The sequence below is a fragment of the Camelus ferus genome, chromosome 21 (assembly GCF_009834535.1).
Source record: "Camelus ferus isolate YT-003-E chromosome 21, BCGSAC_Cfer_1.0, whole genome shotgun sequence".
NCBI classification, from domain to species: Eukaryota; Metazoa; Chordata; class Mammalia; order Artiodactyla; family Camelidae; genus Camelus; species Camelus ferus.
In genome coordinates this window covers 13931462-13958161 of record NC_045716.1, presented here as the reverse complement: position 1 = coordinate 13958161, position 26700 = coordinate 13931462, and the positions used below count along the sequence as shown (strand labels likewise).

The window sequence follows — 26700 nt, the reverse complement described above, 5'->3', positions numbered from 1 at the left end:
CCCTCCTTCCTTGAGATCCGGATTCCTGCTCCTTCAGTGCATGAAGTTCAGCTGACTGGGACAGGGCTTGAAAAGGATGCTCTGAGCATCACATTTGTGATCTCCTCTCACCCTCTTCACAGCCTTCAGGGAAGGCAATATAATGATCATCCCAGTTTTGCAGATGAAGATACTCGCAGTCAGAGAGGCTGTGAGTGACTTAAGCTACAAAGTAGAGAAGTCAGCACTCAAATCCTTGTTGGCTGAACCCAGATTCCTTGTTCTTTTTACTGCTGACTTGCTTCCATTCGTCTAAGTCAAAGGAAGCAATGTTTAGTGTTGGAAATTCTGTCTTCGGGTGTAGGAGGGCTGAGGAACCCTGCTCCCCAAATTGTTCACAGTGGACTGTTTTAATATGTTTTAAAAGTCAGAAATGGGTTTGGACTGATCCACAGGGGAAGAAGACATGATAGGCTCTCTAGGGTTCCATGAGCCTGGGCAGAGCTGAAGGGTTTGAGAACCACCCACACCCTGCAACACCAGCCAGATACAAGCCTGTGCTGTTATTACCATTAACCACGCTCTTTTCTGACACTCCCAGGTCCCAGTTCTGACTCTGAGTAAATCTTAACTTGAGGCAGGATAAAGATTTTCCAAAGTAACTAAGCAAATCTGTCTTTAACCTTTTTCATGCCTTCAGGCTTCTCCCCTTTTGGGTCACTGAAAAGCTAAACTCTGGCTTCTAACAAGCCAAGGAGTCTTTCCTGATGGAGGTGGGAGAGCTGTGAACGGGGAGCCCGTTTGGGATGCTCTTCAGAAGCTGCCTGTGTCCCACAGAGCAGAGCCAGCCTCCCCAGCCTGTCGCACAGGCCCTGCATGGTCTCTCATTGGGGCTTTGCTTACAGGGCACCTCCTGTCATTCCTGCATGTGCTGTTCCTATGCCTAACCTACTCATCCTTCAGGACCCAGCTCAGATAACGGCTCATGATTCCTAGCATTAATCGAGTGCTCACTATCTACCAGGCACTCATCTCAGTGCTTTACATGTACTTTTATTTAATCTTCACAAAATCCCTATGGAGTCAATGCTAGTCTTATGCCCATTTTGTAGATGTAGAAATGAAGGAACAGAGAGGCTAAGTAACATGCCAAGGTCACACAGCTAACAAGTGACAGGGCCCATGCCATGCTCCTAACCACCATGCTTTCCTGCCAGTTCGGGTAAGTGCCCCCTCCTTGGAGAAAGCTTCTCTGCTCCCTTTGTGCTCTGGGTTCCAGCACCCCTGAATACAAACTACTGTAGCATCTCCCACCATGTAACCCTCAGCTTTGGGCCCACTTGTACACACTTTGCGGGAATGTCAGACCAACTAGTGTCCATGGCTGCCCTTCTGTGACCATTGCTGGAGTCCCTGGGCTGTTCCCAGGCCAGAGAGGGAGGCCACAGAGCCAGGAGGAGAGCTGCCAGCTGATTTTGATAGAAATTCCAGGCACTCTCAATAAAACACTTGCCAACCAGAAAGATGTAAACAAAACCAGAAGCTTGTTGAAATCCACATCTTCTAGTTTACATTTGATAGAGTGGGTTCTACTAATCATTTTTAAATTTTTTTTTTTTTTTTTTTTTTTACTTTTAAGAAATTTTGTTTTGCCCTCAAACAAATAAAAGGCAGAGTGATGAAGTTCAGACTGGAGCCACAATCTATGCACTCACCTGGAGGGGCTCACCCTCCCACCCCATCTTCTCAGAACCCTTGTCTCCACCCACTGCTCCACACTGCCTCCCGCTTCCTTTCCATCCACACTGGGCAAGAAGCTTTCTCAGAAGTTAATCCAGTGGGTCCTTCCAAGTCTTGTCTTTTTTGACCTTCAGGAAAAGTGGGTGCACCTGGCAGGCGGTCAGTGGGCAGTAGGGCCCAGAGATTCCACTGGGGTTTTCCCACACCAGTTGGCTCCAAGGTAATGACAGTGGGATGTTTAATACAGCACTTTTTCTTTTCTTGTCTTTTTTTCCAGTTTGTTCCCTGACCAAAAGGTCAAATACCAAGCTGTCCAGTACAAAACCGATCTCCTGGCAACCATAAGGAGAATCAACCATCTCCTTCTCTGAGAATGTGGGACCCTTACAGCAGACCTGGTTGTGTAACTGAGTGTGGTGATAAAATGGGGGCCTGTTTAGGCGATGGGGATCAGGGGAGTCTGAGATGGACCCACCTGGACAGGGGATGGGAATAGGAGATTCCCCACCTTTAAGTGGAACCACAGAATTAGACTTGGGGTCTTAAGTGTAAACGTACACATAATCATAATCAAAACTCACACACACACACCCCTCCCAGTGCTTCTGCATAGAGTGGTAATCGATACATGCTTAGTGAAGAGAATTCAGTTACAGGGAATAAAGAAAGCAAATTAACATATACTATCGTATTATTTCTCACAACAAACTATGAGATAGATATTAAGAGAAAACGGTGCTTAGAGAGACGGTCCAAGATACTGCAGTGCCAACTGCAGGGTGGAGGGAAGGGGCAGCCTTTGAGGGAATCTGATTGGTCAGCCCGGGGTCTCCCCTGGCAACCCGAGCCAATCAGCTGCACCGTGATGTGGGGGCCCGCCTTCCCTGCCAACCCTGTTACCTGGTGGGACTTGCCGCTCCTGGTGCAGGACATCATAGCTCTTCCAGCTGTACTGAGGGGCTGGGGAGCCCTCCTGTGATTGGCAGGTCAGCTGAATGTTGTTCCCAATCACAGTCTCTCCCTCGATGCCGCAGTCGGGTTTGGAGGGTGGCACTGTAGGGAAGCGGGCCAAAGAGAAGCCATGAATTAGTTGGGGCTTGATGACAGCCACTCCCGACCCCCAAACACACACACACACACACACACACACACACACACACACACACACACACACACACACACACACACACACACACACTGCCTTGTTTGTTCACAGGCAGAGAAATTCACAGCCTAGTGGTAAGAGGTAGTGATATAAGATCAACCCAATCCAAATTATCCTTGGTGGCCTGTCAGTGTCACAGAGAGGCAGCACACATAGTGGACAGCATTCTGATGGCAGTAGCTTTAAAAGTGCAGTCACCATTATAAAGAAGACACCGAGGCCAGGGTCCTGGCAGAGCTGGGCCTAGAGCCAGGTCTTCTGACTCCAGACCCACTGCTCTCTCCACCAGCTCAAAGCTGCTCCCTGTGACAGTGACTTCTCTGTGCCGCTTTAGGTAAATCCTTCAGTCCCTCAGTGCTCCTATCCGTTAAATGAGGGGACAGCAATCTTCTGTAAAGAGCCAAGCGATAGTATTTTAGGCCACATTATGGTCTCGGTTGCAGCATCTTCTTTTTAATTAACTGGAAATGTAAAAACCATTCTCTAGCTCACAGACCACATAAAAATAGGCTGCAGGCTGGATTTGGCCTTAGTTTGCCAGCCCATGGGCTCATTGTAGCTCTTCAGGGCCACCTCTTAGGAATGTCCCCTTCTGTTAAGCATCTCCCTCTTCCCATGCTTTGCTGATAAAATGCAATTGTTATGAGTGACTGGGTGATGGGAGAGACCCCAGGCGACAGCAGTGTTGTGTGTGGGGTGGAGAATGAAGGCTGAGGGGATGGAGGAGACACAGGGGGAAAAGGAAGCCCACAGAAACAGTTTACAAAACCCAACAGGCCACCCTCAACTCACAAGCCTAACATGATCTCCCAGGATTCCTGGACACCTTAAGCCAGTGCCTTTACTCAGTGCTGTTAACACACCACTGTGTACAGTGGTTTGTTCTGCAAACCTTATTGGGCATCTGCTGTATGCCTGACACTACTGGGTATGGAGATGACGTGGTGAGTGAGTCCCCATGTTCAAGGAGTCCAGTGGGGGCAAAAGATAAGTGATCAAACAAGGACCAGGCAGGGCGCAAGGCTTCTGGGACAGGCAAGGCACTGCAAGGGACACTGACTCAGTCACAAAGCCAATATTGGAGATGGGGGGCAGTCGGAGAAAGAGAGAGGGAGGCACTCTGGCAGAAGGAACAGCATGTGCAAAGGCTCTGAGGCAAGAAGCAAAAAGTATGCCTGGGACTTCAAGTTGTGTCCTTAGGGGAGAGCAGGGGAGGACACCCAGAGGAGAGAGCTATTATTGGAAGCCCTCAGTGGCAGGCCCGTTACCTCCGCTTCTTTCTTTACATGCCCCCTTGGATGGTTGATTTGCCCCAATAAATAATGCTGCCCTTTCTATAATCCAGACCGCACAGGTGCATGGTCACTGAGCATGGAGGGTGAATTCCAATCTCTGTTCCTCCCAGAGTTGCTGGGGGAAGATATTCAGGACAAACCTCTCCCCTGGAGCCCACAGCCCTGGGTATTTCCTCTCTGATACAGGGGGTGGCTGGTGGGTGTGCCCCACACCCCCTGCTGTCTTAGTGAGGGTCAGCCAGGCCTGGAGCCAGGGTGGGGCAAATCAGAGGCATTCCCTACTGCCACCCCCAGTCAGACAGTCCCTAAACCTGCAAGGCCGCAGATTCAAGGACAGGCCTCAGGTATCCATGCCCAGACCCCCAGGTCTGGAGTAGCCTGGGGGGGGGGGGGGGCGGGGGGAAGGCTGCTGCCTGGGGGCCACTCTCACAAGCAGCCCCTCAGTCCTGGGCAAGCAGGTAACTTAGGGAGACAAGAGACAGTGGACACCACTTGCTTCTGAGGACACCCGCTCCAGCTCAGGGATGCTGAGTCAGGCTTTATCTCTTGCGTTCTCTCGAGGTCCAGGAACATCCCTCCCCACCCATCAAAACCATCACCCCAGCTTCCCAGGGAGCCTTTACCAGTGGGCTAAGCCTTTATTCCACAGAAAGAAAGCTGGCCACAAATTTAGTACTACCCGAGAAGTCTCACCTTGGCCTACGTGTGCATGATGGGTAACTGAGCCTTTCCATGGCTGGGTTTCTTTGGGATACAAGCCAAAAAGGATGGGGAGGGGACGGAGGCAAATGAGCGTCTGGAGATGCACGAAAAAGCAAGCTGAACACATCCAAAGACTAGCTTCCTCACACCACCATTTGCTGGGGAAAATTATTAAAAGCAAATCTTTAATTCACTGCAGAGGCAGCAGTAGAGATAATGGCAAACAAGGGATTCCCGCCTCCCTGGAAGACCTGCCTCAGGGAGGAATGTGTCAGATTCTTTGCCCCACCCCCCAACACGACCCCCGGCCCTTAACCTCAGCCCCCAAACTACCTTCCCCCTCACCTCATCTTGAAGACCCCCCCTAGTCCTCACTCAGTCCAGACCCCTCCCTGAAGCTCCCCTCCTCTGCCATCACCATTAAGAACAGCTGGGACCTTGAATCAAACAGATCCAGTTCAATGAGCCCTTCTGCCCGCTGCGGGGGCTGTGAGACCGCGGGGACTCTCGGAAGTTTCGGTTTCTCAGCTGGCGCGTCCCATCTCCCAAGCAGAACGTAGATGCCACCTGAATATTTACTGAGGGCGGAGTGATGGGAAGGGAGCCGGGGACGCGCTGGGCTCCGAGGCCTCTCCAAAGCCTGCGACTCCCGCTGCGGACGTCAGGGGACGCCAGAGGCCGGAGAGACGACCGATCCTGCCCGGCGACGCCAGGTCCCGAGTCCCCGCGCCAGGTGGCTTCCCCTTGGTGACCAAGAAGGCGCGTGCTCCACCTCTGTCCAGAAGCTCCTTGTTCGCCTCAGTTTACTGTGAGGTCACACAGCCCGAGTGGGCGGCCCCATATAATTAAAGCCCTTCTGCCTAAAAATAGCCCAGCTGCAAAGCCATTTGGAAAGAAAACTTTTTTTTTAACTGGATTTCTTAACATATAGTACTAAATTCTCTCCCTCTCCCTATTCCTCTCTCTCTTTTAAAGCAAAGCATCTTTTCACCGAATTCCACAATCTCAGATTAAACTTGTATCATTTGCCCTTGGAGATAACTAGTTCCTCTCTTACAATGCAGCTGTCCCTGAGAGGGCAGGGGGACTATCCAGACGTTCCCACCTAAGTGGGGTCCTGCTGGCTTCCCCTCAACCAGCTTGTTGCCAGAAGAAAATGGGAGCTATTTAAGAGAAGCTGGGAGGAGACAGAATTAGCCAGAGAAAAACCAGGTAGGGTCAAAGTGAGGGAAAAGTTTAGTAAGAGAAGATATTATACAGTGCCAGATCGTAAAAGCCAACTACACAGATACAGATAACGTGCTCTCTCTCTCCCCACATATATGTGTGTGTGTATATACATCTCAAAGCTGATTATAGACATACTGTAATCAAAACCACATTAACTGGCATATTAATTGGCATAGGAATAATCAAAAGGAAAATGAACAAAATAAGGAGCAAAACCAGCCATGTATATATGAGAACTGAATATGTAACCAAGGTGGTATTCCAGTGGGAAAATGATTGTTTCTTTGGTATAATAAATGATGTTGATGCAATTGGCTATCCGTTTGGAAGAAAACAAAGACTTTAACAGTCTCTCCCTTGGCCATGACCTGAGAAGAGCCAGAAACAGGGGTGGGAGGAGGTGGACTAAGGAGAATGAGGAGACAGACCCAGTACTTGTCCCACTGCTGGTCCCCAAGCTTTGGAGGATCAGGCCCAAGCTACAGAGAGGTGTGAAGCTCATTGGATCCTAGATTAAAATTCTGATTTAGACCAAATGGATTTTTTTCACCTAGCAAATTAACAAAATTGACAAAAACTTAAAAGATTGATAATACTCAGTACTGGTAAGGATATGGGAAAACAGACATACTGACATAATTAATGCTCATGGCAGTACAAGTTGCTTTGGGGAAAGTAATGTGCCATATGAAGTAACATTTAATGACAGCATCATCTTTGATCTAGAAATCCTACTTTTAAGAATTCATCTAATAGAAACAAAAACAACACAGTGAAGATATATATATCTATATATATAGATATATATCAATATTTTGTTTGTACCAAAAAAAAAAAAAAGGGAAAACAATCTGAGAATGCTCATCAGTATGGAACACTGGAATAAATCAGTACATCCATGTGATGGATGTGTTCTGTTAATTGATCTGTATGTATTGATCTTGAGAAATGTGCATGAAACATTAACAACAAGAAAATTACATAGTAATCTTTATAATAGGATCTCTTTTTTTAAAGGAAAGGAAAGAAAGAAAAAGAAAGTTTGTGTGTGTGTGTGTGTCTGTGTGTGTCTGTGTTGAAATGACATGGAGAGGTATGTGGAAGAATACACACCAGAACTAGCCTTGGCCACCTTGCTGGTCGTAGGATGCAAGGAAGAAATAGTTATTCTTTACTCAGGGGTTTATTGTCTGACTCAAGCCAATGCTTCAAAAACCCGGGCAGCCACCTTATGCAATTAAAAATAAAATCTCGTTACGTAGTGTAAACGGGAAAGAAATGAAACATGCTCCATTGTTTTGGTTTAAGGTATTGCTCCCTCCCAGGGTGGGGGCCATTTCTCACAGTGGACACCGACTGGGCGCCCACTAAAGTTTTCTCAGTAACTGGTTGACTTGGAGTCAGGTGCCTACTTTCTTTGGGCCTCATCTATAAAATGATCGTTCTGATCATTTCAGAACTATAAACTCCAATAGTAAGCTGCTTGTGTGGAAAGTATGTTACCTTGGGGCATATTTCAGAGGCAGTAGAACCTGATCAGCGGTGTGTTGGAGCTGAGGGTTGTGGAGACGGTGATGTGAGGGCTTCTACTGATTAGGACTGAGGGAGGGAGGGATGTCTGGCGTGTAAGAGAGTCATGACTTGGGCCCCAGCATTAAAGTAAGGCACCGTGAGAGTCTTTACAGTAGGATCTGGGGTTTCCCTTTTTCTTCTGTTGAAGAAGTTTGGCATGAAAAGGAGAGGAGTTGGTGTGAAGGAAAGGGCAGTGGATGGAGCACAGACAGAATCTGCAAGGCTGACCCCTGAGGACCACTCCAAACAGCCTTGACCTCTGCCCTGGGGAGCTGTCTGCCCAGACAGAATGGTGTTTGGCTCCCGGGGGAGGAGCAGGCCCCGCCCCCACTCCTCCAGCCCCGCCCCCGGGCCCCCAGACAAACCAGACAAGGGGAGGAGTCTTAGCTCCTGGTCAGGCATTGCTCTCTGGCAATCTTTATCTTCCCATCAGGATGCCCTCCTCCTTGCGCCCCCTCCTCTCCCCAGCCTCTTCCTACCATCCCAGGAAGGAGAAGGACTCACTCACCGAGGACCAGGAGGCGGACACGGGACTTGGAGGTGCCGTCCAGGTCCGACAGCAGCGAGACCGAGCACTCGTAGGTGCCATTGTCGTCCATGGTCAACTGGTCAATGGTGACCGAGGCATCTGACTGCTCTACACTGCTCGATACGTTGACACGGTTCTGATAAAGTTCACCGTAGATGTAGGTTTTGGTCGAAAAGGTCCAGATGAGCACCCTTTCCTGGGAGGGAGAGGAAATAGCCCTTGGTCTTCACCCTATGGCCCTGGCACGGTGCCCCAGCAGATGACCACCCTCATCTGCTGTTCCCTGGCCCAGATGCACTGACACCAATCCCACCCAACAAAGAGCTCAAATACTGGTGCCCATTTGTGGATTCCTCTTATAATGTGTGTATATATATATATATATATATATATATATATATATATATATATATATATATTTTTTTTTTTTTTTTAATGACAGTATTGAAAGCCTGGGGCAGGTAGGCAGTTCGTATCAGGAGCACGGTGAATAAGTGAGGCTTTCTCAGATCCCAGCACTTTAACTTCTTGTAACCTCTGGCACCTCTCTTACCCTTTCCATTTTAGTTCATTGTCTGGTCTCCATCAGTCAACCAGTATTTACTGAGCACCTAGTATGTGCAGGCATTGAGCTAGGCAGCCATCCTTGGCCTCCAAGCCCACTTTATTTATTTGACTCTTCCCTTTGGAATTTCTGTATTCATTGATGTACTCAACAGAACATGGTACTGGCAAGACCCTTACTTTCGAACCAGACTGCCTCAATTCAGATCCCAGTTCGCCACTTCCTAGCTGTATGACCTTGAGTAAAACGCGTGACCTCTCCAGGACTCTTCTACAAAGTGGAGATAATAATAATGACACCTATAGCATAGGATTTTTGTGAGGATTAAGGTTGATAATATATACAAGGCGATCAGGGCATTGCCGACACGGTAAGTTTCCTGTAAGTGCTGGCCATTGTGATTACCAGGCAGCTACTAGGTGCCTGACACTCAAAGACCAGTAACTCATGATTTCTGCCCTCAGGACAGTGAGGGTGATAGGCCACCCAGCGTTATAGCATCGGAAGATTAGCTGCAGAACCTCGGCAGAGAGGTATTACGTCTAAGTTGGGAAGTCAGAGGAGGCTTCCTAGCAGAGTTCCCAGAAGACAGTCCCTTGAATCTTGGAAGACAAATAAGAATTAGTCAAGCAAAGGGGGACTGGGGAAGTGAGTGTTGGAGTAGGATAAACGTATCTGGCATTTCAGGCAAAGAGAGAACAACGGGGAAAGATCTATAAGTGAGATGCAACATATCAACCCTAAGTGTTCAGTATGAGTGAGGGTGAGTGTGTGAGCGAGGGACTGGTAAAAGGAGAGCTTGGGCAGGTCGCAATAAAGACCATAGTGGCTGTTTATTGAGTATATGCTGTGTGCCAGGTCCGATTCAAAGCACTTGGATTCTATTATTCTCATTTAATCCTCACAACCCCCCTGTGATGTTAAGTATTATGATTATACCCATTTTACACATGATGAAACGGAGGCACCAAGAGGTTAAGTGCCTCTCCCAAGTGTATATGGTTGAGTAAATGCCAGGACTGGGATTCGAATTGGGCACTCTGGCTTCAAAACCTGAGCTCTGGAGATTCTACATTGCCAGACGGCAGACAATGTACCTGGGACTAAAGAGATTGCATGTTATCCTGTAAGCACTGGAGAGCCATGTGTTTTAGGAAGTTAGCTTTCAACACAGGGTAGAAAATGAATTGAAAGGAGAGGGAACCAGTTAAGAAATTGGTTTAGCAATTCAGGTGAAAAACGATGGGTCTTTGGACAAGGCTGTGGCAATGCAGATAGGAAGAATGGAGTGAATTTGAGGAGGATTAAAAGTGGTGGGAGCAATGGGACATCGGAGGGATTAAGTGTAGAAAGTTAGGGAGTAGCAGATCTCAGGGGGAGAGCTTTTTGGCCTGAATGTTTGAATGAATGGTGATGTCATTTCCAAGAGAGGAAAAACCTAGGAAGAGAATGTTTTATGAAAAAATAATGCATTCTGTTTACATTTGGTACGCCCAAAGTGTGGACGGGTACCCAAGCAGAGAAGCTGCACAGGTCAGCTGAGTGCACCTGAGGATGAAGGTTTGGGAGTCAGCGACATGCAGATGGCATCAAGCCATGGGCTTGATGAAGCCACCTCAGGTGAATGAATAGAGAAAGGGCAGGTCCTCGTGTTTCTTTACTCTGAAAGGTCAGGGAAAGGACAGAGAGCTAAGACAGTAAGCCAAGACGAGGATACCAGAAAGCCAAGTGAGGGAGGTTCCAAGATGAGAAAGCGGTTGATAGTCAGAAAAGCCAGTGAGAAATGGAATAAGATGAGGACTGAATCAGCACATTGAATTAGCAAGAGAGAAGTTGCTGGTGATCTCAGCGGCATGTCAGGAGAGGCAGGCAGGCCACGCAAGCTAGGGAAGAAAGTGTGGGGACGTCTGATGCCTGTGCATGTTCTTTAAGCAAATCAAGAAAAGGTGCTCTAGGTTTTGGACAGACATACCTATGCCAGGCTAATGGAAAGCTGGCCCCCCGGGCTGAGTACCCTCGTGCAGGGCGTAATCTGCCTGACCACATGCTACAGCCCTGGTTGGGGCAGATAACTCTCAGTGAAAAATGCAAGAGGCAGAGTAGTGCCTACAACAGGCTACTATTTGTGTAAAAGGAGGGGAAAACAGGAATACATACACATATACACACGTGTGTGACTATATATATTCACATTTTCTTGAATGTGCGTAAAGAATTACTAGAAGGATACACAAGAAACTAAATCGGTTATCATAGCTCAAAGGGATACGCAATGACTGTAGAAGAGATTACCAATGAATCAGAATAAATGCTGGCTGCAAACAACCAGTACCAGTGGAAATTAGCCTTGCCTGGGAGGGTAGGGGGATAGAGGGACTGGGGCGTGGAAACAGGGTAGATGGGACGGGGCTGGGGGTGGTGGTGGCAGGGATATGAATGCGACTTCTCCATGTATACTTTTTATGATGTTTTAATTTTTGAACCACAGGATTACATAATCTACTCCAAAATAGAAAATCAAATCAAATCAAATTAAATCATATCAAATCTCCTCCATACTCCCCTCAAAAAGAACCCAAACGAGGGCGAAAAAAACTATAACAAAATTTGACCTCAGGAAGAGCTCTATGCTAATCAAGAGGAATGACTGACTCAGATGATACCGTTTAGGTCATTTGTGATTGGCCACCAGAAAAATGTTTTAGGGAAGGCGACTTTTTCAAAATAGAGGTAGCACAACATGGTCCTCCCTGGGTCCAACATTCACTGCTCCCCTCCTCCCCAGCCCATCCTGTGTGCTATCTAGGTTTATTCTAGGAACATTTATTGAAAGACTTTTTAGTGCTCATCCTCCAATAGGTCATGGTCAAGGTCATAATACTCATCCCAGTGATGCTCCCAGCTTTTGAAGGAACCTTACCGTGTGGCTCTTTAGAAGCTTGTCCCATTGGATAATTCCTTCTCGGCTGAGGGAGGAAGTGTGGTAGGTGCATGGAAGGGTAACGCTCTTTCCCCGAGCAGCTCGAAGAACATCCTTTGGGGTTTCCACAGAGATGGCATGGACAGTCACCCAGACTGGAAAGAAATGGGAAGTGAGGGGGAGAAGTGGAGCCATGAGGATGCTTGTGGTGAGGACTGTCCAGGCAGGGCCAGAGCGAGGCCAGAGCTGCGCGGCAGGAGTCAGCGTGGTCCAGGGGAGGAACAGCAAGGGAGCCGTGTGGTGGGAGGGGAGTGAGTGAGGAGGAGAGACGAGGCAGAGAGGTAGAGGGGTCTCAGGTCGCACTGGGCCTTGTAGCCCATATGTAGGACTTTGCATTTTGCTAGTGGGTGGCTGGAGCAGAGGAAGACACAGCCTGGAGGGGAATCCAAGAGAAACCCAAGCAATGGCGCTTGCCAGCACTTCCGACCCCAGAGAGGACTCTCGCAGTTTCCTGCCCACTTGGCAGAAGCTCTAATAATTGGATATCCTTCCCATGTAGTCTTGATTCCCTTTAAGCTGCTGGGTTTTTTTTTTTTTTTTTTTTTTTTTTTTTTGCTGTTTCGCAAGGTAGGCAAGTCTGCACTCCAGCCCATCGGCAGTATCCCTCCCTGTTGCAGGTTGCCACGTTGGGGGTGGGGTTCCCATAATACAACATCTCTGTCTCTCCTACCCATTTCTACGTGGTCCATCTACATGCCATAGCTGTTTAATCAGCCTCAGATGTTCTTCAGGAGGAATTGCTCTCTATGTAGGGGTAGATTCGGTGTGTGTGTGGCAGAGGGTAACCTCAGGGTCTTCCTGCGCAGCCATCTCAGTCCCTTCCTGGACCACTCCGTGTTTACTACGCAGCTTCTCCATGGCCGTTTCAGGAAGTAGCATTGCACTGAGTTTAAATGCACAAATTCCAGAGCTGGAACGCCTCCACTGGAATTCCAGCTCCTTATTCTACTGAATGTGCAACCTCGAGCAGTTAACTTCAGCTCCCTGTGCCAGAGTCTTCACTTAAAAAATAGGTGGTGTAAATATTAAACTAAATGGAAGGTGTGCTTTGTTTAGAATGGTTCCTAACCCATAATCAGTGCTCAATTAATGATAGCTACATTTCATTTATATACATATATGTGTGTGTGTGTGTGTGTGTGTGTGTGTGTGTATACATATACATATATTCATATTGAATAACTTCTACTTTCTCATCCCATAGTCTTTTGCTGAGGTACATCTTTGGTTAGAAGTCAATCACAAGAGATAACCACCGACCATCACCATAGGAGACCTATCATAAAAGAATAGTAATTGCTAATGATTATAACTAAAGAACAGATCTGTTTTAGAGGTCATTATGACAGTGAGTTAAAGTCATTTTATGCTAATAGATTTGTGAGGGAGGAGATTGGAATGAATGGATGAGAAAAGAGCTCGTAAAGAAAAGGAAAAAGTCTTGAACAAATATAGAGCATGATTTAAATGCTATTTGTAAACCCGAGAAGGATCTTGAAAGGCTGATCCTGTGCTCTGAGGCACACTTCCATTTTCCATAATCCTAAATGAGAATTCACCCTATGTTTAAGAACTTCATGCCAACAGCCTTCCCCCAGAATCCTCCATGGCGAATCTAAATCCTCCCTGATTCAGGCACTATCTTCTTGTTCTGACATGACTGGCAACGGAGACATCTGGCTTAACTTCTTAATAATTTCCCATCATATGCTCAGAGGCTTCTGATGTTTGTGATCACCTGCGTTCTCTCTCCCATCTGTAATAAACCCAGTTCCTTTCACCTCTTCCCCTAGGCTTCATGCTTGTTAGCTCTGTGGCCCTCGTGTTTCTACTCTGTGGGATCTTTGCATTCCCTACCTGGTGGATGAGACAAAAGCACTGGGTAGGACATCTAATCCATAATCAGAAAACTAGGAAGTGGAGAAGTTCATTTCTAGAGCCTTCCAATTACCCCCTTTCTACTTGCTTGTCCGGGTCTACATTAGTTATCTTCTCCCCAGTTGCCCAGAACCCACCCTCTCCCCAGTAGACGCACCTCTCCCACCCTGTTGCTGCAGACTGCTGCATCCCTCATGCTCCAGAACTATTCTTTCTTTCCTCCTCCCTCCATGCTCTCCTTTCTTCTCAAGGCTGAGCCCTCTGATACTCACAAAGATCATCCATCTGATGAGCTAATTCACCATAAGGTGTTAAAGACACCTTCAGTGATGCGTTAACCTTCCCAGGGGCATGCAGATTAGAAAAGCAGGTGCTTTCACCTGCAAGGAGGGAATCAAAACCTCACAGCACTGGAGCAGTTTGCCGAGGAAGAAGTTTTGAGCACACACATTGTCCTAAAGAAAATGTCCAAAAGCTCCCAAGCTAAGTTGATTACTCTGTCCTTTGTGCCATCTGCCACCCACGAGTACCTTCAGCCCAGTACTTCTCTCTCGTGAAAGTTTATCACATAATACGGCAGAGTGCCAAGAGCCCAAATGCTGGAGCCAAACCGCCCAGGCTGGCATCCTCATTTTCAGTTTTCCTAGCTGTGCAACCTTGGGCAACTTAATTAACTTCTCTGTGCCTCATTTTCCTTAACTATAAAATAAGGATAACATTATCTAACTCAAGGCTGTTGTGAGGGTTGAAGGACAATATATTTAACATGCACAAGCTTCACCCTGGCACATAAGCAAGAACTATGATGGCATTCTATAGTGTCACATTTTTCTCCTCTGCTACACTGTTTTCTTTGTTTTCATATCCTAGGGCTTAAAAAAAGCGATGCTCAAATAAGTGCACTTTGACAGCAAATGTATGAGTTACGGAGAATTTAAGTTTAAAAGAGGGGTAGGATTTACAACCAGAAAAATAATTTTCTAGAAAATGTCAAAAAAAAAAAAAAAAAACAGAAGGTGCCCCAGAGAAGGGAAGCCCAGTCTGCAAGCTGCCCTAGATGGAACCAGAAGCCATTTAACTTCCCTAAGTGGGTGGGGTGTGAAGACCCAGCTTGAAGCCTCCAGGATTGTTTGTAAATAATTAAGGTTTGTTAAGAAGATAATAAACTGTCTCTTGAGCACTAACCAGAAAGCAATACCTCCAAGGAGGCTAATGAAATGCTTGATGGAACTGGCTACTTGAGGCGTACACAGCACATTATGGGAACCCTTGGGAAACTGGCAGTAATGCCTCCACTTAGGAAAATCCATTTGCTCAGAGAAACCACATGCTTAGTTAGGAAGGAGGTGCTGGAGTCCAGACAGGGTCCATCCTGCTCCAGGACTAGATACCGGCTCTGACCTTGAGAAAGTGTTGATCTCTAGGGAGAGGGGTTCACGTGTTCACCGGCACATTGATGTCCTGCCTCCCCAGGTAGGGATGACCCCTGTAGGCTCTCAGAGCGGCGGGGGGTTGGGGGGAGGAGGGGTGAATAGATGGGAAGGAGGGTTTGAACTCAATGGATGTTTGTTGGACTCTTTGTTCAACATGGATCTTTAGGAATCTAAATTTCAGTCAATTTATGAATCTCTCCTAAGGCCCTAGTTTAGTGCAAGGCGCTGGGAAAATGATCAGAGGCATGTTCATGCCCCACCTCCTCTGGGAACCCACCAGGACCATCGCAGCCCTTACTGGCTTTCCTGAACCGCTTCAGGGAGCTTGTAGCCCATGCACACGTGAGTCTCACATTGCGGAGTCTATGTGTGGGGGCCTCCTCCCCTCCCCAGATGCCATGTTCCTTCTGGCAAGGTCTGTGTCTCTTGTACCCATTGCTTGCCTGTTCCCACCCCAACGTATCTACACAGAGCTGGCTGCTAATAAGACCTTGTTGACTGAGTGGTTTGTGACACAGTCCCTGCCCAGGAAGTAGTTAGGAGTCATTGTCAGCCAACATCCTAATTAAATGCTAAGTGCAAATATTAAGAGAGTGAAGTGAGGGAGGAAGAGAGGAGAGAGGGGAGGGGCTGTGTTAGGTCCTGAAAGAAGGATTTTAATGGATAGGCTTATTAAGGAGGTGGGACTTCAAATAGCCCCCAAAGGATTCAATTCACTACATTGAACTTGTGCATTTAAGGGAATAAATCAGGATGCAAAATTGTACGTGCAACAGTCTCCCACTTCCACATAGTCACAGAGAGAAAGCAAATTCTAGAAGAAAATGTATGAAAATACAGAATTAAGAACAGTTATCTTTGGATTCTAGGGTGATGGGGCAATTTGGGGTTTCTTCTTTGTGTATCTTTTTTTTCCCGAATGTTCTGCAACAGACATGTGGTACTCTTGTAACCATAAAGCCGGGGTACGGTTTTATAAGTCGCACAGGAAGAGAGGAAGTAGACAGGTGAAGGCAGCCTATTTTGTCAAGGAGCTCACCTAATACAGGGAGGTGGGAAAGCTGGAACCAGAGGGCCATGAAAGACCTTGAGAAGGTTTCTTTAGTCCCCTCTGAGCTAGAAGCTAGAGACTTCAGCAGGCTCGTGGGTTATGGGATGGAGCTCATAGAAAGGAAGAGGTTGTAAATAGAGGAGAAGCCAGATGGCGCAAGACCCCAGCCTGGGCGGGGAAAGGAGGAGTCAGGGCACGGGTAGAGGACTAGCCTTGCCCGCAGCAAGCATCGCCATGTGTGCAGACAGAGATAAGTCGGTGGGCAGGTGTGGGCAGTGAGCTCTGACTGGGGACCCTGCCCTCAGCGTTATATGCTTCTCTCCCAGTGAACTTTGTGACAGTCCCAAGTGGGAGTGTCTGTCTGTCACCATGTTCTGCCCAGGCCAGGTGTTTATGGCATCCCTGACTCACCAGGGCAGGAAACGAGGAAGCAGCCCAAAGGTCACTGGGTGGCAGGGGAGGGAGGTACCTCAGGAAGGAGGCGGGTTCCAAGTGTGACAGTTGGTGCCCCGAGCCGAGAGGGCTGCTCCAAGGACAGGGTGATATGGAAACAGAGACAAGCTCAGCGGGCAGGGAAGTCAAAGGGAGGAAACCCAAGTGCTGCCGACCTGCAGTGATTTATGGTACAACTAAACACTACCTCAAGTCAAATATGTCCTCCCCTGGCTGTCTCAGTCCTGAAAGTCTCCCTGTTGAATGGAGGCACTGAAACCCCTGCTAAAATGTAAGTGCTGTCTGGGAGGGAGGGAAGAAACAGAGAGTGACTCTCTTCCTTTAACCTGCAGGGCAAATTCATTTCCTTAATTAGTCCCTCTCATCCATCCATTCCTAAAAAGGGACTCAGGAGAGGTAACTTTGATAGAAGCAAATGAGGTTAAGAAATTGAGGCTTGGAGAGAGGCAGGACCTCTGCCAGAAGGAAGGGAAGAAAGACGGGATAGGTGACGCGGAGAGCAAACCCTCGCTGCCTGGTTAAGTTCCAAAGGGCATGTGCTCATTCATTAACACCCAGCCAGCACATGTCTGCCGGACGCCCATGTTCCGGGCAGGACTGGCCTCAGGGGATAAACGGCAAGCAGAGACGGACACAGTTCCCGCTCTCAGGGTGTTCGATCCCCTGAGTGAGTCAAACAGTAATAAATAAATCATCAGAGAGGTAAGTGGAAAAGCACCATGGTAACAAGTGGTACCCATTCAGTAATGGGGTATCACAGAGGACTGGAGCATGAGGAGAGGCCGTCCTGAGGAAGGGCATCGAAGAATGAGCAGGATGGAACCGCAAGAAAATGGGGGAAGAGGTGAGTGGGAGAGAGAAGAGCGCTGCGCAGAGGTCAGGGAGTTGGAGAAGGTGGGCCACGTTCCAGAAACTAAAACCAGCAGTGCACAGTGATGGAACCAAGTGGATGGCTTGGGGTGGGGGGTGGGGTGGGGTGTGATTCTCCCTTTAGCCTCCCACTGTGACTACAAATAAACACAGAGGCCAAGTACAAACAGAGTACTTGTTCCGTCAGAACAGTTTAAGATAATTCCCACTATCTGCCCTCTTTTAGCCAAACTGCCTCTCCTCACCCCTCAAGACTCTCCCACAAAGCAATTCTGGAATTACACCACCCCCAGTGTGGCCAGATAGGTAAGATGCACCGAAGTGTAACGGGCCACAACGATTTTGAGTCTTTTTTTTTTTTTTTTTTTTTTTTTTGCTGTCTACACCAGACGTTTATTTGAAACAGTTCTTTTGAATCAAACTGAGTAATTTGAGGGTTTTTTTCTTTCACTGAATGAGTGAGCACTCAAAGGAGAAAGAGAAAAAAAAGATACTCGTCAGTTTGAAAATCACTGAGGTCTATCTTTCTATAATTAGATAGGGAGAAAAATGAAGAACCCACTGGTAACAGGAAGAAGCAAGAGTCCTCCAGGGTCTGGCATTTGATGACTCAGTTACTGCACATTTCCATGGTTTTTCCCTGGCAGAACACACAGCAGAGACTTGGGAACACTTGTGCCCGAAGCCAGGTTACACTTACGTTCCATAACTATGTTGCTTGCAGGGCTGTTATTACTATATTAGCTGGCTGAGCCCCAGACACGACAGGTGCTCGTCCTTTCCCACAAATCTTTATCCCAGTCTTCATTGCAAGGAGGGCACTGCCGTGTGCTCTCAGTCACAGCCTCCTGTCCAAGGTTCCGGGTTTGGTTGACAACATCCTGCTCAATACGACTTTTGTTGTCACGGTTTGAGTATGAGGACTGATTTCAGCCAAAGGAACCTGGTGGCGAGCATAAAGGGACAAGTAGCCAATTTGCTTGCGACATCAGGATGATTTGTAAGTTTCTTCCAACTTGGAAATGAAGGTGGTGAATCCAAGTCCAGGGTCCAAACACACTCTCTCCACAGCAGCCTTCCCCCCACCTCCGAGTCCCAGCAACGCTCACTTCCAGTCCCTGAGGATGGAGGGGAGGCTCCCAATTCCTGTGCTGGTTGGAGCATGAGGCTGGGGGACCCCCCCGCCATGGGCATCATGGTCCTCATGCTCTTTGGGCCCCCTTCTCTAGCCTTTCCCACTCCTCAAGACACCCTTCCTTGGGCCCATCCTGTTTCAACCCATCCTTCTCTGGCCCCCAGGACCATACTGGTTTTGCTGGAGTGTAATTTGCACTGCCTTCCCTGGTCTTTTTGGGCGCCTTCTTACAAGAGAGAATGAAGGCTTAGAAATGGGCACTGCGGGAGGCAGTGAGGCTGGATAGAGGTCACGCACTGGTTGGAAAGAAGTCTTTTTTTGTTTTCTTTTTTTGGGGGTGGGGTTTTCAAAATTTTTTTATTTTGGTGGGTAAGATAATTCGGTTTATTTATTTGTTCGTCTTTTAACCCAGGACCTCATGCATGCTAAGCATGTGCTCTACCCCTGAGCTATACTTTCCCTCAAAAAAGTCTTGTTTATGAAAATTGTCCACATAGAAAGTTAACTTAGATTTTTAGGAAAGAAAAGAGGAAAATTATATAGGAGATAAGCAGACAGCACAGCCCTCCCCTGCCCCCACAACATCACCAAGGACAAGAACAATTGTTTTTGTTCAGCACATGTGTAGAATCTCACAATTTAAAAGTCGATAGAGAATGCTTGGTAAAATGGATGCCCTAGTCGGATGAAAGGGAGTTTTAGATTTGAGGAGAGAGCACAAAGAAATGAGTTGGAGAGGAAAAGAGGGCTGGAAAGTTATAACTTGTTAGTGGAAAACCAAACATGTATTGTGAACCCTTGGTCTGCAAACTGTGATAAGAAAGAAAGAAAGGAAGAAAGGAAGGAAGGAATGAAAGAAAGAAGGAAAGAAGGAAAGAAGGAAGGAAGGAAGAAAAGGAAAGAAAAAGAAAGAAAAACAATAGTTCTTTTCCCCAAGCTGCCTAGGAAAAGAGGTTCCAAAGTGAGTAAAAGGTTGAACTGCGGTAAAATAGATGGCTGAGACCTCAAATTCAAACCAGGAAGAAGTCAGTGGGGCTCCAAGTTGCCTGGAAGGCTTATGGAGATAAAGGACTTGTGGTCTTTGACGGTTAGACAGAAAAAAAGGAAGGTGTTGACACTATGGGTAGGTCTGGTGATAACATTTTTCCAGACCAAGAAGTCAAAGTTGTGATTGACAAACATTTTCGTATTGTCCAGGGTGTATATAGGTGGCAGTCTAGGTGCTGAGATATTGGGATTTGGGGGAACAATTTGGTGGTTTATAGAGCCTAAATATGAGTTAGGAGAACCTGTCCTGACTATCTGAGCCCTTACCCTAATAGTAATGGGAAACCACTGAAGAGCTCTAAGTAGGCCCAGTGACATAATCATAATTTTATTTTAAAATATCATTCTGGCTTCAGGGTGGACAGCAGATAGGAGAAGGGGCAAAACAGACTCACAAGGCCAGCTGGAGCCGATGAGAGTAGTGTAGGAAAGGCAGCTTGCATCAGTGAGGTGGCGGAGGAAGTAGAAAAAAAATGAATAGACTGAAGCGATGTTGGAGAGCTAAAATCATCAGGGCATAGTGATGACTTGTATTTGCAGCTGAAGGAGAAGGAGGTGTTGAGGGTGACACGATGGTTTTAAAATATGTCACCAAAATACTCTGAAACTCCTCTCATCAAGAGGACTCATGTCCCCTCCCTTGAGTTTGGTTCTGTGACGGCTTGAGCAATAGAATGTGGTGGAAGTGCAGTAGAAGATGCCAGGTCAGTATCTGGGCCCAGACCTTAGGATACTGGCGGCTTCCACTTTCCGTCTCCTTAGATGTTTGCTCTTAGAATCCAGCCACCACGCTGTGAGGAAGCCCAAGCTTTGCCGTGGAGACGTCCAGGAAGCGAGGAACCCACGTTAGCACCTACTTGCCAACCAATGAGCCAGCATCTCAGAATTGGGGCTACCAACCCCAGTCAAGTCACCCCAGCTGATACTGCATGGAACAGGGACAAGCTGTCCCTGCCAAGTCCCATCCAACTTGCAGATTTGTGAGCAAAATAAATGATTATTATTGTCTTCAGTAATTACATTTTGGGTTAGTTTATTACATAGCAATGGAAAACTGTAACAGATGACTGCTAGGTTTCTGGCTTTCATTCCTGGATGGTTGGAGTGTCACTTACTGATGTAGAGATCACTGAAAAAGGCCCAGATTTGGGGACAAAGATCATGAGTTTCATTTTCAGCTTGTGAGTTTAAAGCGATTCTGAGGTCATCTAAGTGGAAAAGTCACATGGGCTGTTGGATTTATGGATCTGCAGCTCAAAAGAGAGGTTGGGACTGAAGACAGAAATTTGTGAGTCAGCTGGGAATGGGTGTCAACTAAAGATGTGGATGTGGATGTAGAAGAGGGTCTGAGTGGCGGAAGCTCTGACATTTCACAGTGGGCTAAGGAGAATGAAGCTGCAAAGAAGACACGAAAGGGTCAGGCCAGGAATGTAGGAGGAGAACCAGGAAAGGGTGTATCATGGGAACTGACAGGATAGAGTTTTTCAGGAAGGAAGGAGGGTGGGATTAGCAAGGTCAGGCACTGCCAGGAGTACCAGGAAAGTGAGCCAGGCACACTTTCCGCCAGGCTCCTGCTGACCAACATCACAGTGAGCATCATGGCTGGGTGATCAGGAAGTCCAGGGACAGGACTCTGGAGGGCAGAGGCAAGATGAGATCACACCTGCACCCATGAACCAGTTCTTCCCTGGAGCCTCGTTTCTCAGACTGTGGTCCCTGGACCAGCAGCATCATCACTTGAGAGCTTATTAGAAATGCAGCGTCTCAGGCCCTGCCCCGGACCTACTGAATCAGTCTGCATTTTAACAAGATCCCCCCATGTGACTTCTGTGTACATGAAAATGCGAGAAGCTAAAGACACCTGTTTAGAGGCTGAGTATTAACTCAGGGAAGCAGCCAGACGGTGTAAAACTGAGCTGCAAATCACATACAGAGCATCAGCCATGGACACAGAGAGGTCTGTCTGTTAAACCTCTTTTTTCCTCAAGTTCCAATATGCAACTCTAAACCTAGACTTTCACATCAGAATCACACTGGGTAACTTTTTCAGAATCAGAGAGATGCCCAGATCCTGCCCCTCAGGATTCTGATTCAGAGGGCCCCGGGGAGCCGGGACATCTGTATGTTTACTCCCAGGTGAGTCTGACGGGCAGCCAGGTTGCCAGCCACTGCGCTAATCCATCACTTCTCCCCCTTTGCACATATACCCCTCTTCGGCTAACCGTCATTACCCTTTGGAACTGGAGCTGGGACTGGGGCATGTTAATCCTGATTTCATCTCTGACTGGCAGACAGTGTCATCCCCCAGGCACATGAGCCCTCCCGGTGCACACTGGCTTCTGACTTGTGCTCAGGCACCAGCAGGTAGTGCTCAGGCTCCAGGTGGGAGCCAGGCCCCGGGGACTGGCGTGGTAACAGGGCCTGCAGCCACGGAGCAGATAAAAGGCCAGGCTGTCCATCTTGCAGTGCACACCACCCTGGCTCTGGCCTGAATACCACCCGCTTGGGGTCAAGATTAACTGGGCACAAGGCCACCCTCTAATCTGATTTTTATCAGATGTGCACATCTGCAGCTGAGCTGGGTAAACCTCACAGCCTGGGCCAGGTCAGTGCGTGGACCTAGACATTCAAGTAACATTGGGCTCAGGTATGCCGCAGTCAGACAGGGAAGGTCCCAGGGAGCTTCCCAAGGCTGTGACCAACAGGAACATGGCACTTCAGAGTGGGCAAGTCTAGGAAAAATATCCTGCTGGGGACCATGGCTCTAACAAAGGCCCCGATGGAAGGTCTGATTCTAAAATGGTGTGATCAACCTCAAAAAGACAGGAACTTGGAGACTAGGTTCCCATCAAAAACTCATCAGGGGTCAAGCATCCATGGACCTGTTTAAATTTGTTTCCAATGGAGGGAAAAAATATATTTTCTCATACGGTATATTTGGGGATGATGGATTCCTTTATTTCCCTGTGAAAAGCAGTACTTTCCTAAGTTTTTCTAAATTTAAGCTTCAAGGTTTCCTGTGGTACTGGAAGGTGGAGCACCTTTTTGTTTGTGTTTTTTATGACGTCTTCAAAGATTTTCGTAACTCTGGGCAGAGTTTCTTAGGGACTTTCTCTTCCCCCTGGTGGGCTTCTCTTTATGTGGCTCTTTTCCTGCAGCTGTGCCTTCCATCACAGCAAGTCTCTCATGGAGTCTGGTGGCTGGAAGAATTCCCGAGTGGAAGAGCCTTGGTCTTGTACCCAAGTTGGAGCATTTTCTCTGGTAGCCTTTGAAAAAGGGTGATAATCTCTCAGCCGCAGTGACTCACTCTCTGCCAGATCAGACCATTCAGGCAACTGATGACCAAGGTCTAGTTACTTTCCTACAACTTACACTTGTGCATGTTAGTAGTAAAAACTGTAATAATAACTGACTTCTATTGACTGCTTATTATGTGCCAGGCACTGTTTCAGGCTCTTAACATTGACAGACTCATTTACTATCCCAAATAACCCTATGGGAGGAACAGTGTGCATTTTTACACATTATAGCTTACCCTCTCCACTTCACCGATTAGGACATTGAGATTTATCAAGATGAACTAAGTCAATTAAGGAAAAGGGGGCTGGCTGCCCTGCTCCAGTCCTGTGATGGTGTTGGAGGAGGGGATGGGAGCATCTGCTGGGGATGGAGAAGCGTTGTATCACTGACTTTGTTTAGAATTGTCAGGCTGACTTTTCATTGGTTTAAGTATTGTTTTTAGATTCTCTAATGCACCACCTTCTGTTTGCATCCCCTTCACATGACCTGATGTGTTTACCTCCTGCCTCCCCAGAGTCCAATCAGTCCTGAGACCTATCTTCATCAACTCAATGTTACTCTACCCAGAACATCAGCAAAATCTAAGTTGTTACTGGACAAGTTCAGACAAAGAATGGAAGAAGGGTGAAGGGCAATACGTTCTCTGAAACCCAACTCAAGCTCCACCTCCTCCAGGAAGCCCTCCCTAATTTCCCTGTTCTTTCTCTGGGGTGCTCTCCTGAGCCATGGTGGGGAGGAGCACCCAGCTGCTTTGAGGTTTGACCTTGGAAGGCCTTCACTGCTCAAGTGCGTGTGGCAATGGCTATTTCACCCCCAAACATTTCCACTTGGCAAATATACACCCTGAGCTGGCCACCAAGCCCAGCTTTCCCGCCCCACTGCTGCAGCCCCGTCCACTTAGTGCAAAGTATGAAGGCAAAGGTAGTGAACCCGTGGTGCCAGGCTGGGCGAGCTGGGAGGGTGGAGGGAAGCGGGTCGGGGCAGAAGACACAGTTTATCTGTGTGTCTGAACACATACCCAAGAACTGGTTCCACTGGGTGAGTTCACATGAGGGTCACATGCCTTCTCGCAGGAAGAGGCAAATGTACCGCTCCAGGCAGTTCACAGTTAAGGCCACTTTTCATTCTAAGCTGGGTGCCCGTTTCGTTTTGAGGTTTTTTTCCCTAAGCCCAAATCCGTTCTTTTTTTCATGCAGTGGGTTTCAGGTTGCCCCCAGACTACAAATGCAGGGAGTGTACTGGGGGTTGGGGGAGAAGCAGGCGGGGCACAGGGGAGACTTCTAGGCTCTGGAGAACAGAATCAGAGGTCACTGGCCCAGCCCAGGGAGCATGGTCATTTCCTTTCAGCTTCCTCCCCTCTGGGCTTGAGGCACATCCTTCTGGCCTGGATCTGATGGCTGACACAGGTTCCCTCATGACTGCAGTCTTTCCAGACCCCTCACCCCTGTGGTGCCTGCACAGATTATGTGGCCCATAAGGAGCTGTTTGGATGAAGGAATGAACCAAGTAGACCCTCTAACTGATGACGAGGGCCCCTCTGCCCCAGTCAGATGGGCCTCCTGGTGGGGACCCCACCTAAGAGCCCCAGGGCCAAGTTTTGAGAGATGGGGAGGAGGGGGACCCTCGGCACCTGGGAGAACCACCCTGGCCTGGTAGGCCAGCTGGTCCTCGGCTTGCCTTGTAAGAGCTAAAAAGTGAGCTCTATATCAGAGCCTCCTTCATTCCACTTCCCCGACTTGGGGCTCCCAAGTTTCCCGGTCTAATTCTTTGTCACCTCCAGTAACTGAGCAGGACCCTATGGGCCCGTCCCAGGAGAGATCCCTCTCCCCATTCCTCTGCCCGCCTCTTGTTTGTAGAAAATCTGTAGTCTCCCAGGCCTCCCCTGAGTCACAAAAGCCTGGCTCAAGACTCAATGCAAAAATAGCAGTTGGGCCAGGAGAACTGGTCAGAATTTAAACAGTAAATCAGCAATATGGCGGTCACAGAATGTTCAGTTCCTCCCTGAAGTACCTAGATAACAGTATCTGATGCACATTTCCTGAGTTGTTTTACAGATGCTAAAAGCCCCACCGAATGAAAGAAGTTAAGTACTTGATGATCACTGAGCACATGGTCCCCAGATCTCCTGGAGCCTGAGGATCGATAATGTTGTGACACTGCCCTGCTACCTCACTACCAGCCAATCAGAGAACTGTGCACAAGCTGATCACACACCCTGCAACTCCCCTCCCTCACCTGGCCATTAAAAATGTTCCCCTGAAGCCCATTGGGCAGTTTGAGTCTTTTGAGCATGAGCCACCTGCTCTCCTGGCATGGCCCTTGCAGCAAACCTTTCTCTGCTCCAAACTCTGACATTCCGTTTGTTTGGCCTTACTGTGCGTTAGGCACACAAACTTGGATTCCACACCACTCCCCAGTCTTGCCAGATCCCTGAAGCCCAAAACAATTTCTAAGTTGCAAGCTGACACAGAGAAAGATAAACACTGTATGATATCACTTCTACGTGGAATCTAAAAAATACAACAAACTAGTGAATAAAACAGAAGAGAAGCAGACTCACAGATACAGAGAACAAACTAGTGGTTCCCACGGGGAAGTGGGAAGAGGGGAGGGGCAAGATAGGAGTTGGAGGGGAAAGGGGAGTTATAATAGGATTATATGAAATCGTGTGTCTGAAACTTCTGAAAATTACAAAGCAGTATAGAGTTGAAAGAACCTTCCATTCAATAAAGAAAATTTTTTTAAATTTTTCAATATGGCTGAATTTTAAAATAAATAAATTGCAAGCTGATGACCTTCTCAGCAAGGTCAAATACACTTAATTAAAGACACTCCTAAAATTCCCCAACCCCCACCTCTCAGCTTCCCTGCTCGTTCTACATCCTGCTTGGGCCCAGGACCCTAACACCAAGAGCCCCACCCTAACCCTTAGACATTCCACATGCCCTCACACAACGGCTTTGCTATTTACGACTTGATTTGGAGTCTGCCATAATATCAATGAATGTCTGGTTTTTATTTTGTGGGGTTTCCTCATCTTCTGAGTTTTCAATGACCAGAGTATAAGGAGAGCTGAAGAGCTTTGGCCTTTGGAAAGGGTCTGATACTGGGTAAGTTGCAGCAGCTCTCTGCCTCAGTTTCCCTATATGTGAGACAGACATGATCACTCTTACCTTTGGTTTTAAGGCAATACTTTAAAATGTCAGGTTCCACACATTCTGGCTTTTCTGGGACAACCCTGATTTCAAGTATTTTGTCCCTATTGTCAGATCTTATGTCTGATCCTATGATCTGATTTGGAATCAGAAAATACAGCCTTGAGAGTACTATGAATTCCTTATTCCAGAAATGGGCTGGAATTTTCTTTACTAATAAGTGAATAAAAAACATTCTGATTCTGGGGGCTGGCCTGAAACCTGCTTTCTGAATGACAGAACGTGTCATTCTGCCTAACGGGAAATACAGCTGTGTCACTGGAGGCCCTTCCTGGGGGGGCTCTGGCACACCCTCAGTGTTCAGTCCCTGTCTTGCCCACCCAGAGCACTGGACACAGGAGAGGCCTACTCACCTGCCCAGAGCATCCACAGCACAGACTGCATCTTCCTCTCCATGGTCTTGCTTCCTCTCTGCCCCTAGTCCAGCCTGGCACGGGTGGACCCCAGAATTTAACCAGCCTGAGCTGACTTGCTAAAGCTCCAACAGCCTCTGCCCAGCCCAGCCTTTGGTCCCTGTGGCTTCTCTCTTCCTGTCTACCTCTGCCCAGCCTGGCCCCCACA

At 47.8% G+C, this 26700-nt stretch overlaps 1 protein-coding gene across 2 annotated transcripts in view; it reads right to left on the bottom strand.

Annotated features, from left to right (window-relative positions):
- Nucleotides 1–26700, bottom strand: part of GPA33 (glycoprotein A33) — a 33134-nt gene extending 6434 nt beyond the window's left edge. The window contains exons 1-5 of one of the 2 annotated variants that reach the window (XM_032463814.1): nt 26493–26700; nt 18143–18385; nt 11698–11852; nt 8192–8408; nt 2620–2772 (exon numbers count right to left, since the gene is read on the bottom strand). In XM_032463814.1, the coding sequence (XP_032319705.1) occupies nt 2620–2772; nt 8192–8408; nt 11698–11852; nt 18143–18149 (532 nt within the window). In that variant the 5' untranslated portion in view covers nt 18150–18385; nt 26493–26700. The remainder of the gene's footprint in view (nt 1–2619; nt 2773–8191; nt 8409–11697; nt 11853–18142; nt 18386–26492) is intronic. The other variant, XM_014567046.2, reaches the window with a different exon arrangement.